The 18425-nt window shown below is 35.6% G+C and overlaps 1 protein-coding gene and 1 long non-coding RNA gene across 11 annotated transcripts in view; one reads left to right on the top strand and one right to left on the bottom strand.

Annotated features, from left to right (window-relative positions):
- Window positions 1-18425, top strand: part of LOC139973391 (uncharacterized) — a 219508-nt gene that overhangs the window by 94231 nt on the left and 106852 nt on the right. The gene's annotated exons all lie outside the window — the stretch shown is intronic.
- Window positions 9578-14274, bottom strand: LOC139974082 (uncharacterized). 5 transcript variants are annotated; one of them, XM_071981000.1, is made up of 4 exons: window positions 13795-14274; window positions 12719-12883; window positions 11350-11468; window positions 9578-10837 (listed from the first exon to the last, which is right to left on the bottom strand). In XM_071981000.1, exons 1-4 carry the CDS (start codon window positions 13828-13830, stop codon window positions 10771-10773), a joined length of 387 nt encoding a protein of 128 aa, XP_071837101.1. In that variant the 5' UTR covers window positions 13831-14274; the 3' UTR covers window positions 9578-10770. The 5 variants fall into 5 exon arrangements, with proteins under 5 accessions (XP_071837101.1, XP_071837102.1, XP_071837106.1 ...); XM_071981001.1 differs by having other exon boundaries at window positions 13828-14272; XM_071981005.1 differs by having other exon boundaries at window positions 13979-14269.

Below are 18425 nucleotides of genomic sequence, written 5' to 3'. Positions count from 1 at the left end.
TAGCTAGCTCAACTCACTTTTAATATGTAGCTTTGACATTTAACAATCTCGTTTCTTTAAATGAATAACACTTCAGGGAAGGAGAACAAGCACACAAAAAAACATAAAATACCTCAAAAACAGGAGTGTTATTATGAATAAAGTATTAGATTAAATCTTTTGACAATTTCAATTGCGTGAAGTTTAACGTAATGAACATCTTCCATTTACTTTTTTGACAAATCCAATCAGAATCTCATTCGAAAGATGAATCGGTTGGGTATCTCGATACTAGCAAATAATTATAAACTGTAAACCATATTGACGGCTTCGGTTATTACATGAATAATTCTGTAAAAGTAGGAAACATGGTCTTCTGAAGTATTAAGGGTGTTCTTTCGTCATATCAAATTTGTAAAGAATGTTTACGTAAGCATTTCCGTGGATTGTGAAGTTGGCTCATAACGATGGGATAGGACGGTGAGGAATGCTTTCATATATCATACTCATTGATGGTGTAATATACTATTAACATCATCCAAGAATATGCAGTATGCTGTCGAAATTTATATTCTTATTAACATTCCCGTGGATGGTGTGGTGGGCTAGTATAATTTTCATTGCGATTGCAGTATGCTTTCGTAAATGTCTTCCTAGCTAACGCAGCATGTTCTTAAAATCCTCACTGACGGATGGTGCAGTATGCTTACGTAGCAACCGCATGGTATTTGAAGGACGGTTTCGTAGTACCATCGTGGATGGTGTACTATGCTTTCGTAACGTCCTCCTAGGTAACGCAGCATGTTCTTAAAATCCTCACTGGCGGAAGGCGAGTATGCTTACGTAGCAACCGCATGGTATGTGAATTATGCTTTCGTAGCACCAGTATGGATGGTGTATTATGCTTTCTTAACGTCCTCGTAAATAACGCAGCATTTATTTTAACATCTTCACGGATGGTGCAGTATGCTTTAGTAGCACCATTATGGATGGTGTAGTATTTTTTCATATCGTCCTCGTCAGTAACGCAACATGTTTTAAACTCCTCACGGATGGTGCAGTATGCTTTAGTAGCATCCACATGGAATGCGAAGTATGGTTACGTTGCACCATTATGGATGGTGTAGTATGCTTTCGTAGCACCACCTTGGATAGTGTGTTATGCTTTCGTAACGTCCTCATAGATAACGCAGCATATTAAAACCATTCTCACGGATAGTGCAGTATGCTTACCTATAGCTTCCACATGGAATGCGAAGTATGCTTACGTAGTATCACCGTGGATGGTGTAGTATGCTTTCCTAACATCCTCATTGATGGTGTATATAGTTAAGTCTTAGAATACATATGGATTCCGTAGAGTTCATACTTATAGCATGCTCATTGATGGTATGCTCGTACCATCTTCATAGTTCATGAAGTATGCTTTCGTAGCACCTTAAAAAATACCAGTTCCTTACAGCTTATATACCAATCATAACATATTTAAGTATATATAACACATTCCGGTGTAAACATCATCATTTAAACTGACGTAAATTCCTTAAATTTAAGTAAATCTTCTTGTCATACATACATTCATTGACATTGTTCTTATTTTTATTATCATTTACATTGTGAAGCTCCTGTGATTTCCAAAGAAAGTTGTTAGTTCAAACAACGTATCTGATAAAAAAAAAATTAAAAAAAATGAGAGCCAATAAAGCTTGGCAGTTTGGGAAAACCTGACGAAAGAAGGGCAAAAACTGTTTTAATGTACATACGATGCATGTTCCTACACCGTGGGCTGTATCCATACGTTAATGTTTTTTTTAACTATGAGTTGAATGTTTATTTTATTTTACATACGTTTACATAAATTATGTATGTAATTTGCGTTTTAAATTATGTAAAATTTAACCCCCGTACTCGAATAGAACATGCTACTTTTTTTCTTTCCTTTATAAGAGCAGACGAATTGCATTAAAAAGTGACACGTTCTGGGACTTTTTTATGCTCGGCGGCAAGCTAAGGTATTGACTAAACGCCAGAAATTGGCATAGATGAATTTACAGCATTTTCTAGGCGTATCACATTACTGTCCTGGTGTAGAACAGACAGGGAACTACGTGTCATAAGATAAGATTTAAGCAAAAACAAAAACATCACTCTATAACTACATGTCATGTATTGCTCGGCGATCGGCAGTACATCCAATGGGCTGTATACGTGTTTGTATATGTGGGGGGGGGGGAGGGGATGGGGGGGTAGATGTGTCCCACCCCAAGTGAAGATCAAAAGTCGGTCTCAAATCGCTGTAATCTTGGTCTCAAACTTAGAGACGAATTCAGCGTGGTCTTACACTAGTGTGTTTAAGAGTGATAAAGCCATACTGTTCCTACCCGATATGCATGGATGTTAACATTTCCCATGCATGTTTCCATAAGCTAACAAACTGAAACAGCTTCCGGTGGTCCCCCCACCCCCGCACTCTACCCCCAACGGCGCTTTTGTAATATACATTGAATGTAAAATGTTAAACATTGATTGGCCAGCGGGTGGACTCTTCTTATCTAGATGGCATTATAGGATTAGGCGAATGGGAATTGTGGGCGGGGATTAGGGCGGGGGATTAGGGCAGGGGATAAGGGCGTGGGGATCTTTACGGGTTGTCTAGGTTTTCTGTGGAGATCTGATTTGTGTTTGAAATGCCATTTGGCGGAGACGTTTAGTTTCCTGTTGGAAGGGTCACGTAAAGCAAGGCAAGGCCCGATTTTTACAGCAGAAAGTGTTCAGAGTTGGGTAATTAAAAAAACTCTATTCATTCTGTCCGATATTATGATGTCATCAAAATAACCAAAATGTATTCGAAGAAAAAAAAACTTTAATGTAGAGATGTCGTTATGTCGTAAATATAAATCGCAGAAATGTGATTAAAAAATGATCAGCAGATATGTTTTAACCCTATAGGATCCCACAAAATGCTTCTTTTTTTAAACTTGAGAAACCTTCCCTATAGAGAAGTATTCTCGAGAAGAGGCCAAACAAATGTCAGTCAATTTCTCAAGTTAACCATCCTGATACTTGAAACGTGTGCAAGCATATCTATTGCCCAATTAGTATCTTCCGGTTACTTCTCAGTTTAGTGTTCAAAATGACTGGATTGCGCAAACAGAGGGCCATAGAGATATATGCTTTGCAAGCAATTGAAAGACACTCGGGTCGTACAGTTCACTGCCATCCATTTTAACCATTTTTACTTTTCAGTATACAGTTGGGTACAATGATCCCTGCCACGTTTAGACAAACGTGTCATGCCATGAGTCATGCGATGTTGACTTAAAAAAAATGCAGTTGACATATATATTTCCCTTGCGCATAAAAATAAACCGTTATTTTTGTTCTTACAAGGTGTTCACAAACCAGCAGTCACTTATACTTGACTTATAATTGCCATTATTCACACGTTAAGTTAGTATTGCAATTAATGGTTTAGTTGATCTAGCTATTCTATATGATAAAAATCTATTAGCAATGTTGGTCACTTGTTAACTTTCATATCGAGTAATGCAGTTAACGTTAGTATGTATGTGTGTATGTATGTGTGTATGTATGAGCTTTACTTAACAGGAATATAGTGCCAGTTGAGATGGCACCGTAACAGTTATAAGACAAACTAGGCGATTTAATCAATATCACCACCGTCTTGTATTTGTCTTCTGTGTTGTCACAGAACTAACAAAGGTGGCGTTGACTTTCGGAATTGAACTCATATAACTGTAGTCTTACCACCCAAACCTTGCAAAGGTGAAATATTTACATTATGACGGTATAGGCCTGCCTATATTACCGGTCAAATACAATGAACATTTATCATTCCCAAATCATAATCTAAAAACCTTAAACACATATGATAGAATGTTAATTACATTTTTTGTGAAGTATGTTTATGTTAGACGTCTTTCATATTATTTCTTAGATATATTTATACTTTTTCAAAACAATTGACAAATGTAAGAGATTAATCTGCGAGGCTTTTGTTTACGTTAGCTGTAACTTGAGCGGTTTGTGTAACCTAATCTTTTATCACGGATTCTTCCACTGTATAGGTAAATCAATCATATACCGTACAAACAAATAGAATATGAATGGTTCATGAAACGCTTAAAGAAATGGATGAAATATAATATCATACCACTACATGGATTCTGTCGTACCCATAGCAACGGAAGATTTCCAGCGCCAATACAATTGAATATGTAACACCGAGATATATACAATTCGCTTACGTAGTGACTAATACTAAAAGTTTGCACGATATGGGAAACAGTCATAATTTGCTCCCTTATTTGGACATGCGGAGAAATCAACCATGTAACAATTTTCGTTAACGATTTCCGACCTGCAGGGCGTCCCTCAATCTCCGTCAGTAACGTCAGTGCAGGGTCACGTGTAGAGTGACGTATACGGATTTCATATATATATATATATATATATATATATATATATATATATATATATATATATATATAAATATATATATATTTATATATATATATATATGTATATATACATATATATATATATATATATATATATATATATATATATATATATATATATATATATATATATATATATATAGAAATTCCACATATAGTCCAATAGGAAATACTATTCGAAAAAAGCAGAGAAATAAGATAGGACTCATAATTGACATAAAAGGAGTATTGTTTGAGAAAATATATTAGAATTTTCGGTCCCCCTGGGAATCGTCAGAAATACTTGGCAGTCGCATGAAAAGTACAAAATGTAACACAATGAGAGATCTTTCGTATTAAGGCCCACATCACCGCCCTCAACAATGACTTGGGACCCTTAAACAACTAACAGTTCTACACACGTATGTAATCCGTTCTTCATAAATCTTTCCTTAATCCGCTTCCTGTAAAGTCATGGTTTATTGGGTTCTGTTTCAATCAATGCTACTTACACTATATCTACCGTATTACTTCGTGTTATTTTTAATATCATATCTGGGCTTAAAGGGTGTAAAGACTCGCGCAAAAAGAAACGTCTAATGCCGGTAATCTCACCTAGTTTCGAATGAGATGTAACAGAAGTGTTAGACACCACCATCGATCCCAGAAAATACACACACAGCTTGCTACCGTCGGTAATTAGACACTATAGTGTACAGTCAGTACATACAGCTGCGGTTATTATCCACAGCACAGTGTACAAACGATACAGCGATGGACATCTCAGGTCCAGATAAAAGATAACAAGTTATCACGTGTCATTACTGTCTGCATTTTGTAGCGACAAGAGAAAAACTTCACTTGCAAGCAACGGAAAGTTAAATTTTTAAAGATGGCGGCACGCGGTTCGGGCGAGTCTTCAATGCCTTTAAGTGTTTTTGTTTTTGTGTGTCCCATTATTACAATTGATCTAACTGCTTCTAAGTCCAACTGGTTCCACTATTGCAGAAAAAAACCTTATGATAGTTTGTCGCACCATTATACAGATTCACCTGCATGTGTTTTGCATGCATACATTGGACTCAATTCCTTTTCTCTTATATATAATAGTGCAGAGCAATTCATCTCCTCTCTACACTTTTGATGTTTTTTTGCGATCTGGATTAATACTGTGTTTTTGTTCATCGAGTTCCCTCCCTTCTACATAATGCAGTCTCCGTTTAATGTGTAGAAGTCGCTTGCGGGTAAAGTCTATAGGACGTCGCCGAGTCCTCGTCGCCAAAAATTTACCCAAAACGTTCTGTATGATGTAATGTCTTCGTTGTTCCGTCTACTTGTCAGTCCAAGCCACGTCCTTGAGAAGAAGGCAATAACGCGCCTGAAAAGCTTTCAGCAAAACGCATTGAGGCCCGTTTTCTAATCAAGTGATCTTTTTAATGTGACTCATAGCGTATATGCTTTGCTGTCGGAATTATCTCAGGCTCCAGTTCAGCTATAACCCTTTTACACGAAATCCATCTTGCGATTAGTATATATATATATATATTTATATATATATATATATATATATATATATATATATATATATATATATATATATATATATATATATATATATATATATATTATATATGTGTGTGTGTGTGTGTATATGTATATACTTACCTTCTACTAGGGAGTTGTTATGTTCCATAACAACTCCCTGCTTCTACGCGGAAAACGTACAGTGTGGTCTTCGTAAACTACATACAAGCGCTATACTTGTTATATGCCACAACTAAAAGCATATAGTTCAATTTGTATTTACCTCGGGCTGCCGTGAACGTCATGTTCTTTAAAAACATATTTATTGCCAAGATAATTATACGGTATTACCTTGAATTCGTTTTTTTGATGTGTTCCGACAAGACTCATCAATTGATATGAAACTTTGCACTTTCAGGACTGTTAATATATATAGACGGCGGCTGGTTAGTACATTTAATATATTGATGATCTAGATATGAATTATATACATAAACACATTTAAAAAAAATATTCATCATATTTTCAACTGTGACGGCTAAAGTATATTTGTAATATATATTACTTGAGTAAATATTTGAACATGATATGAAACTCTGGCCGTCATTATGTTAAACATTTTAATCAGGATTCGAGCAAGGGACGTTTCATTCTGCATGTGTATATATATATATATATATATATATATATATATATATATATATATACATATATATATATATACACATATATATTCATATATATATATATATATATATATACATGTTTTATATATATATATATATATATATATATATATACATGTTTTTTAAAAAGAACTCAGTAGATATGTGATGGGGGCTACATGATAATAGATGAAGTAATGTCGTCGCTAGTTGCACATGCGAATCAAAATACCCGATGATACCGATATATAGCTGAATACTTTATTGCCAATAGAAGGTTTTCAACAAAATGTATATTTTGTCTACGGCGAAAGACATGTATTCAGGACGCGGCTTGCATTCGTTTTCACTCAATTATTATAAACATATATACTGCCACCACTTGAGACACTTTGATCTTATACGTCGGTGTAGTGTATAAGATTGGGGAGTTAACATATTCTTTTTTTCCTTGATGGGAATTATTATGAATGGTCACTTCTTTTAAACGGTTTATATTGTTTATTTGTCTATCTCGACCTCTTAGTTGATTACTTGTGTGAATAAAAAGTCTATGCTAAGTTTGACATTATGTGTTATAGAGGCATGTATATGAGATTGCGAACTTCCCATAAAAGCTAATAAAAGCTAAACGAAATTGTCGCTCTCTTTACGAGATATACCTCGGCTGCCAATTTATCAGGGTATGAAGTCATGGTGGCGCATTAATTTGGAATTTTTAGCACTACAAACAGCACACTATACAATCGTTGAAAATGACAAAAAAAAAAAAAAAAAACAGTGAATGAAGAATGACATAAAACGTCAAGGATGAGTGGCTCTGTGACGTCATGTTTACGCTTGCTTAAGTCGCTTTTTCTTTTCTTCTCTTTTGCAAATGACGGATTACCAATATAATAATATATTCGAAGCGGAATGGTAGTTGGTGCAGTTGTTTATTCCTGTACATCGTCCCATATAGGTTAACTTTTTTTTTCCATTCAAGTGATTTCACTGTCGTGGTTTGTTTGAAATATTTTGACTTGCATATGAAAAAAAAATCAAATTGTGTTATTTAAAATAGAACATGAAAGAAGAGTTGCTTCTTTGCGGGTATTTAGAGAAAACAGGCGACCGATCGTTGTGACTAACATTACATGACGGAATGGATATTTAACACTTATAACATGATTAAAATGAAGTACAATTTAGTATTTCACTTTTGTAGTAAAGAACGCGAAAAGATACTATAAGCAATTTTGAACGTCATAAGAAAGTTAAGCTGATATTCTTATTATTAAAAACAATTATCGAAAAAAAGACATCATATAAATCTTACACACATTATAGTAATCTGCATATGAACAACCTCGACATATCTTCTGTACGTACTGCATGTATGCTCTAAATGCAATCTATGCAATGTACGTCATTTATACGTCAAACGTGCTCTGTACATGCTCTATGCCATGTACGTGCTCTATGCTCTGCATGTGCTCTATGCTATGTACGTGCTCTACTAGTTCTCTATGTTATGTACGTACTCTAAACCTTATACGTTTTTTATGCTGTACTTGCTCTAAGCTCTACATGTGCCCTATGCTCTGTACGTGCTCTATAAGTTCTCTATGCTATGTACGTGCTCCTAACTCAACACGTTCTCTATGCTCAGTACGTGCTCTTAACGCTACACGGTATCTATGCTAAGTACGTGCTCCTAACTCTACACGTTCTCTATGCTATGTACGTGCTCCTAACTCAACACGTTCTCTATGCTCAGTACGTGCTCCTCAACACGTTCTCTATGCTCAGTACGTGCTCTAAACTATACACTGTCTCTATGCTCTGTACGTGCTCTAAACTCTACGTGTGCAATTTTCTATGTACGTGTTCTACACGTTCTCTATGCTCAGTACGTGCTCTTAACTCTATGCGTTCTTTACGCTATGTACGTGTTCTACACCTTCCCTATGCTTTGTACGTGTTCTACATGGTCTCTTTGCTAAGTACGTGCTCTTAACTCTACACGTTCTTTATGCTCTGCATACGAGCTCTAAATTCGACACGTTCTTCCTAGCTCTATATACGTGCTCTATAAACTGCTCTACATGTGCTATACATGTTCTATATTTGGTATATGTGCTACATTGTGCTCTAAGCTCTGTAGGACTAATATCTTTAGGTGTTCTATATATACTAGCTTGCCAAATGTCATTCGTCAGGAACGCAATGAACAACATCATCGAGTTAAATGGGTCATTTTATTCTCAAATACTGAAACATTTTAAAACGTATATTGGTGTACGGGTTGAAACTAACGTCACATCAATGTTTAGTTTATGGAATTTCTCCTCCCCTCCCCCCCCCCCTCTCCCAATAATTGGAAAGGCATTTTGTGACATTCAAAATGTCTTACACTCTAAAAACCAAAGTGCTGAAAACAGCACATAGAGTGCTATTTTACAGCACTTTCCAAGAGCCCTGAGAGGGACAGCACCCTAAGTGCTATAAATAACACTCTCAATGGTGCTAACTATACCAGCACCTGAAAAGTGCTGCAACAGTCCCGCACTTTAAGTGCTACCACCAGCACTGGAAAGAGCAAAGTAGGCACCTGTAAGTGCAAGTCCTTAGGTCAGTATTAGGGTGTACAGAGCACCACTAACTGTAGACTCAGAATCTGTATCACTTGCAAAATATGGAATGTAAAGGGTAGGTCAAAACACAGCATCTCCTGCTGAAATAAAAGGGAACACATTTCTTTTCTTTCTTTCTTTTATTGCTTCCTGTACTTGAGAAATAAAAAATCATGAGTTAGACTTAAACCATATAGTGTAGACAGATTAACTTAAGTATGTCAGCTAAGCCCTTTGTTTACTATAAAAATTTAAGGCTGTTGACCAGAAGTGCTAGAGTATATCCATGCATAGTGTTCTAGCCTAACTTTATGTTTACATTTAGCCATGGATGTTACTAAGTTAAAACATGATATTAATTTACTGTATTAGTACTGAGTGATATTGACAGTAGATGGGACTATGCACCCCTAAAATCCAGTAAAATCCAGATTCCAACTGGATAAGATCTCAGATTGGACAAAAATTAAATAAATAAACAAACCATTTTTTACCACCCAATGAGGTTGAGTTTCCATGGTCTCATATTTGAACAACATCTTCAAACTTATTCACTCCACTCTTTTCATGAAGTCAAATGAAAATAACACCAACTTGATCCCCAAATGGGTCAAAAATAAACTGAAACACTGAATATCCTCTAACAGTCTGAATGAATGTTTTAAAACAAGATAAAAGTAACAGTGACAACACCCAATCAAGACTAAGTTAGATAAACCTACGCTCCCAAGGGCGAGCAAGTGCCTGACATATTGTGAGTCATTAATTATTAATGAGTAATTCATATGAGTGGCTGTGGCTGAGATCTGGTGCAAGCAGTATCCCTCCCATGTTTATAAGCAACTTAAATTATCAACTGTACAACCTGAATAACTGGTCAAAACTTGATTTATCCATCACAACCAGGTTCATCTGGAGATGATTTTAGAGATATATGTGGGTCTAAGTTGTGTAGTGGTTAGTTTTGTATTTGTTTACCCTGTGTTGTAGGCCTTATAATTCTGTTAATGTCAAAAATCCAACTACACTTTATATAATAGCTACATACTAAGCTCTAAAGGATTACAAGAATTGAAACACTGATCCCAAAGATAAAACATACGGCATGTTTTTCTACTACAAAATGGCCATTGCAACTTACTTAAGAAACGTTATGAGAAATCATGAAAGAGATTAATGCTTGTAATTAAAACGAATAAATTTTCAGACATACTTTCAAAAAACTTTCCTTTATGCTTTTAAACTAAACTGTGAACAGTCTCTACTCCACATTTTGCAAAGCAATCCTTATCTCCTTAACACGATTACTTATCTTTTGACCTGATGGAGGTATGCCATACACCACAGTTTGGATAAAGGTGTAGAAATCTGTGAGCTGCACTGCATATGCTACAATAAAAACATAATGAACTTTCATTAGAATATCTGTAGCTGCTACAATTCCACATGCTTGCCTGGAAACAGGTAGGGCAACTCCATCCAGAACTACAAAAAACTGCTGCAAGTCAGTCACATTGCTTCCAATGGTCAAGAGGTGTGGCTGTTTTCTGCTGAGTTGGCTTTTCTTTGCATATTCTTCCACATTTGTTCCGATCTAAGAAGAAAGGAAATTAATTCATGCATTAATTTCCAAAATAGTGCCAATTTCTCTAGTAACCTCTGAAAACTTCAACTAGTCCAGCTGACAATTACTTCACATCCTGCTTGCATCACTAACCGTACTATTATGTATCTTGCCTGAACTGCTGCCTGGCTTGTGCCATATTTTAACCAAATATAAAATCCATATTAATAACTAACCAGCTACAAAAATATGCAAATATAACTTGATATATAATACAGGATTATCTGGCTCAGGTACAGAATAGTCTACAATAACCCACATCTGGATCAGATAGTTTTATGTGGTTGACTCTTATCTCCTGAAGGAAAGACACATTTAATAAGAGCACCTACCTGGACCGCCCAGCACAGATTGAGCCAAGGGGCTGAGGCCTAGAGGACAGAATGTCAGTACCAATATCCCCTAGGCTCAAATGGTTAAAGATTGATCACTCTGCATGAATTTTGGCAGATCTTTCCCACTCAACACACAAAACAACTTACTGGTTGCCAGGCGATGAAGTAACGGACATTGTCATCTCGACTGCATTTTCTACTTTTCCTTGTGTTGAAAGATGGCAATAGGTGAACCAATGCAAAGAGACCGTACCTGGATGCATGTTCTAAAGAAGAAAATGAAAAGTTTCTTAATAATGAAAAACATAAAAACAGATTACATATCTCAACAAAACAGATGTATATGTCAACAAAATAGTGTGACGTGTCAGTTAGTAATTGTTTGTTCCTACTACTTGCTCTAGAAATTGCAATATACAAATTACACATAGGCACTGCATGCCAAAAAAAAAAAAAACATTCTGATATACTTTTATGTCCACTGAACCCAATTACATAGGCCTATGTCAATTTCACAGTTATAGGTCTTTTCAAAGTCACTAAAATAAATATGGTGGAAGACTGAAGGATTTCTGGGATTCTTCTATAATTGAAATTGGTTAGGCCAGGAAATTAATACTTTTGCTTATTGAATACACTGTTGGATGGAGGAAACTAAGGCATCAAGTGGTACAGTAACTCGTATCAATGAATGAACCAAGCAAGTGGCTATACAGGTACAACCCTACACCACCAGACTTACAACATTGGTTCTAGAATGTTTCTAGAATAATAACACACCCCTCCACCCACAGCGCTTTAACAGTACGTGGCTCAAGAAACAAATTTCCTTCAGTTTACCCTTACTCCACAGCTGGAATTAAAGCAAACGTGAACAGGATTGCCAGCTTAATCAATTTTAGTGAATGGGCCTAAGAACTGGCTACAAATTTAGACCCAATAGTTATAACCTTTGATCTGAAATCTGGATACAAGTTTTAATCCACTGATTTCAACAATTTGCGAGCAATCTGATAATGATCTGGCTATTTTTGATTCACAAGCTGCAGCCTGAATTGACACTTAAATGATCTTTGACCTCAATTTTTGGATACATTCGTGATGGGTTCCCTCCCATGGATCAGTTTAGCCAAGTTAGCTCCAGTACTTGAAAATTCACATAAGACTGCAGGAGATAATACCACTTAATGAACTATTGTTAGACAGGTAGATGCCCACCAATCACATAAGCACCCACCAGCTTCTATGGTGTCAGAACTTAAGTCTTCTCAAAATCTAGATTGGAATGTAATTCAGTTTTAGTTTAATCACTTTCATTCATTTCTTCCATGTATGTTTAAAGAAAGTTGGGTACCAGACAAACTGTTAACAGCATTGCCACTTTTCTGTACATGATTTCACCTATAGCAGTCTTTTAAAGAGCTAACACACCAAATATTCACTACAGAAAACTTGACTGAACTTGCACAATGAGAGTCACATGACTACAAAATGTTAGCACTTTTTTGAAACATACCCTCAGACTTTTCTGTTTCTTCAAATTCAAACCGAAGGTCCCGCAGAGCTGAGTTGGTGAGTACATGCTATGTACTTCCAAATGAAGCGGGAATGTACCCTCCCATTTCATCAAAAAGTTATTGGCGACCTGATCTCCATACATCTGCTCAAAGTCTTGCAAAATCTACAAGTAAAAGAATAGAACAAGAAAACATGCAATGAATCCCAAAACATGTCAGGTTTCTTTCATTTTTCTGCAAAAGCTTGAGTCTATAAACAGTATAAAAAAAAGCATGTTTAAAGTTTCACCTAAATTTGTTTCAAATTAATTGGAAAATTAAGCCTACCTATAGTCTTTCACTTTCCAAGACAGAACATCTTAAGTGAAGCATATTTACATTGGGAGTCATCATTTCAAAAGAAAAGATACTTATAGTAGGCCTTCCTTGTTAGGTGCAAACAATTAGGGTACACAACATTAAGCGATGCATGAAATATGGGAAACACTATGAAGGTCAAATAAGAATAGGATGTATACAATTACTCTGATCATTATTTTTTTTTTACATTTACTTTAATTTTTCTTTAAACCTGAATAATGTATGACTGTGAAGTATGGTTTGTACTTGTACTTTGTAGGCTACTTCATTTTGTAGTCGGCAATCACACACAGACCTTACACTGCAAAGTAACATTAACAACACAACGTTAGCCCTGTTACCACAATAATGTTAGACCTAGGCTAGGCTACCACAAATTCAAAGCGTAATATGGAGTGACAGGCCGTCCAAAACGTTCTCTTGTGGTCGTCTAGCGGCCATCGGCTCATATTCTTTAGGCATTGGCATATAAACCAATACCAATACTTATTGCATTGGGCCTGCCTCTCTTATACGTTAAGACTCTGTGATGGCCACTTGTGCAAACGCAGTAGACTGTAGTACCAGTAGTACACCTCAATCGAATCGCCATTTGCGGCCATAAAGTTAGGCCTTATTAATGTTACAATAAGGAGGTCGGCTAGGCCTATATACGCCCAATCATAAACTTGGCATAGCCTAATGTTATATCAGAGCGCATTTGGCATTTACATACGTGAATAGACCTATGAAATAAGTGGTAGGCTACCATCACTAAGACGTCGACAGAGGTATTATTTGAAGGAAATTCCCGACGTCATCAGCAAAGCTAGGTTATTGAAAACATGAATGATCACTCAAATTTCATGAAAGGTCGCCATATCAGCTTTCAAATATTCCTTACTCTGGAGAATATTCACAGATTTCAATTCAGAAACTTACGTCTGCCGGTGGAACGTTCGTCACTTGTCACGTCTAGCGATGCGATATGCAACTATTTGGTTATAACCAATAGCGTTGTTGCATGTTACTGACGTCACCGCCTTCAGCCAATCAAAAGTTAATACGAAACTTTCAGCACTTAACAAGTGCAGTGCGACACAACTGCGGCGATAGCACTTTGGTATGGTGCAAGTTATTTAACACTTGAAGGTTGAGATACTAGCTCTTAAAGTGCTAATTGATGACTAGCACCGTGTTGGAGCTACTAAATTAGCACTTCAGTTTTTAGAGTGTACTTTTGTTATCACAGCTGAAGTAAGACAAATTGCTTCAACCTATTTTCAAACCATTTACTTGTTGCAATATTCTGATTCGACAATAAGCAGTGTTATTGTTGTCACATCAAGAATACGTTACAGACGCATGGATTACAGTTAAAGATAAATTGGAACATCAAAAAAGATGTTCAAAATACTTCTTTTAAGTTATCTGCAATAGATGACCTCAATTGATTGTGTTTATTTGTTTAATTCTGTCAATTTACGTAACTGGTTTTCTATCCCTTGGAGAATATTTCCAGCCTTTTCTTGTTTCTTTTATTCTGTTAATTATTTTTTTAAATATTAAAAGTGAAGAACCCTTTGGTGATAATTCAAGATGCAACTGGAATATTTAAACTTTCATTTATTACTTTTTTATGTTGTCTAATCAAAACAATTAATCCTAGTTTTTATGTATAATTCTTATCTGCGCTCGAGTTTTCGGCGCCTAGACATAAATAATTCACAGTTAAGGCAGTTTTTTATATATATATGTAAATATATATTTTTAGATATATAAATATGCTAACTGCACACTTGTCAGACGTATACGCATTTAATGATAAAAACATACAGTGGCAACTTTGGTTACCGGCTTAGTATATTATTATCACTATATATGTCTATTATTCAGTGGTTTTAATTTAATTTTTTTTTCTGTTTTTGAGCGAGAACTTCTAGAACACTTTACAAAATGAATAATAATTTATTATTTGTCCTGAATACCTAGGCTATATAAAGAACCAAAGGATCATTCTACAATTATTATAAACTAATATTTTGAATAGAGAGTTCCTTTCTCTGAATATCGTAAAACGGCAAAATTTTAGAGTCTGTCATTCATGTCTGGTTTGAAATATATATATTTCGTCTTCCTTCAGTTTGGTTCAGCCGGAGTTTACGCGATACCATTTTTTTAAAGGAATTTGAAGCCGTTGAAAATGCTTGAAAAAAGATCTTTGCATGTTTTGGTGCACTGGCAAATTTTAAGCGCCATTTACACTAAATATGCAAAATGTCACGATACGTTATTATAAAGTCATCAAAAACAATCTGTGTTCACACTACGTGGCGAAAAGTATATGCGAAGCGAGCATCGTCGGCGTCATAAAGTACTTTTGCGGGACTTCATCAAATGACACATCAAGGCATCATAGCATTAATGGTACAACGTGTGTTGATGTCCGTGGATGAACTAGCTTGTGAGAAGTCGCTTTGCTCTATAGAATGGCCAAAAACGTACACATAATGCAGACTTTCTTCAAAAGAAGTCATTATTCTGCTTAAAAGAACTACTTACGGTTTGCATCAGTTTAAGAAATTTAGTTGTCGAACTCCATTTTCCAATCTTGTGATGTCACATATGAACAACAGCCCAACAATGTATTAGTTTTAATTAAGATAATCAGATTTTTAGATAATTAAAGCTTGCTGTTATTCGCATTATACTTGCTTTGTTTTATGGGTGGTATAATACAGAATTTCATATTTTTTTTCGTCTTGTGTAGCGTTGAAAGAAAGACAGTCATACCGTTAAGGTGTTTATCAGCAAATTTTCTACAAGACAGAGTTCTTTTATATGTTATTGCCACAAAGTAGCATTTTTGTTCCTCTGATGAGATAATTTATAAATGCAGCTTCGCTATACCTCACTATTTAAATCGTTACAAAAGAACGTATAAAGTATGTATTTAAAAAAAAAGCTCACCACGTTTTTGTTTATAAAGAAATCTGGAGAATCACGTATCATGTTTTTATTAGAAAATATGCGCTACTACTACTACTACTACTACTACTACTACTACTTCTACTACTACTACTACTTCTTCTACTACTACTACTACTACTACTACTACTACTACTACTACTACTACTACTACTACTACTACTACTACTACTACTACTACTACTACTACTACTACTGCTACTACTGCTACTACTGCTACTACTGCTACTACTGCTACTACTGCTACTACTGCTACTACTGCTACTACTGCTACTACTACTACTATACTACTACTACTACTACTACTACTACTACTACTACTACTGCTACTACTGCTACTACTACTACTATACTACTACTACTACTACTACTACTACTACTACCACTACTATACTACTACTATGCTACTACTACTACTATACTACTACTACTATACTACTACCACCACTACTACTACCACTACTACTACTAGCACTACTACTAATACTACTATACTACTACTTCTACTTCTACTACTACTACTATACTACTACTACTACTTCTACTACTACTACTACTACTACAACTACTACTACAACTACTACTACTACTATACTACTGCCACCACTACTACTACTACTTCTATTACTACTACTTCTTCTACTACTACAACTACTTCTACTACTACTACTACTACTATACTACTACCACCACTACTACTACTACTTCTACTACTACTACTACTTCTTCTACTACTACAACTACTTCTACTACTACTACTCATACTACTACTACTACTACTACTGCTACTACTACTACTATACTACTACTGCTACTACTACTACTATACTACTACTACTACTACCACTACTATACTACTACTATACTACTACTACTTCTACTACTACTACTATACTACTACCACCACTACTACTACCACTACTACTACCGCTACTACTACTAGTACTACTACTAATACTACTATACTACTACTTCTACTTCTACTACTACTACTACTATACTACTACTACTACTACTTCTACTACTACTACTACTACAACTACTACTACAACTACTACTACTACTATACTACTACCACCACTACTACTACTACTTCTACTACTACTACTACTACTACTTCTTCTACTACTACAACTACTTCTACTACTACTACTACTACTCATACTACTACTACTACTCATACTACTACTACTACTATACTACTACTTCTACTACTACTATACTACTACTTCTACTACTAATATTACTAATATTACAGTACTTAGTAATATTACTACTACTACTACTACTACCACTGTACTACTATTACTACTTCTACTTATACTACTACTACCGATACTACTACTAATACTACTATACTACTACTTCTACTTCTACTACTACTACTACTATACTACTACTACTTCTACTACTACTACTACTACTACAACTACTACTACTACTACTACTACTACTATACTACTACCACCACTACTACTACTACTTCTACTACTACTACTTCTTCTACTACTACAACTACTTCTACTACTACTACTACTACTCATACTACTACTACTACTCATACTACTACTACTATTTCTACTACTACTACTACAATACTACTACTACTACTACTTCTACTACACACACACTCTCACGACGTATGGACATATTTGATAATACTATGGACGTTTCAGGGTAATAGTGCATAAGTACAAAAATACAGCGTACATGCATGTGTATAAAAAAATCTGCTAGTATACAGGCACAGTACCGCCACTTGTTTTTAGCAGAACAAATTAACTTAGTTCCCCCCCCCCCCTTCTTTTGTCAGGGATAAGATCCTATATGTATAGGTATAGATTATCTATCTGAAACAGATTCCTCAAAGTAAGAAAGTTAGTTTCTGAACGACAGGACAGAGTATTGTTTCATCCAACCAATTAAGAATGACAGGGCTAGGTATATAGTTCATCTGTGATTGGCTTGAATTCAATAGATTTAGGCTAGCCGGACTGACCCCGTAGGCTAAGTGAAGGGTTAATGTCAGTGCATGTATAGGCCTACTTATCAACCGTATAGGATTAGACGCCTTATTGTAAAAGGGACTTTCTTTGTCTTTGGTCACAAAATTCTTGAGATTTGTTGCAAAATATATTACGGAAGCGTATTGACGAGGTGGAAGTAGGGGGAGAGGGGAGGGGAGGGGAGGGGAGGGGGTGTTAAGAGAGCAATCCGTTCGTTAGGGGACAGAACTTAACTATTTGGAATAAGACACTACAGAATTTTGAAAGGGTTGGTTATAATGTGTTTTGCAGACTAGTGAGATAGCAAGTACATGCATGATTCCAGTAGCTTGGAAAAAAATCATACAAAATGTAGAAGAAAACTTTATAACAT

The sequence above is a fragment of the Apostichopus japonicus genome, chromosome 9, assembly GCF_037975245.1.
Source record: "Apostichopus japonicus isolate 1M-3 chromosome 9, ASM3797524v1, whole genome shotgun sequence".
Classification (NCBI taxonomy): domain Eukaryota; kingdom Metazoa; phylum Echinodermata; class Holothuroidea; order Aspidochirotida; family Stichopodidae; genus Apostichopus; species Apostichopus japonicus.
The sequence above is the reverse complement of the archived record's forward strand: the minus strand, read 5'-3'. Positions and strand labels throughout refer to the sequence as shown.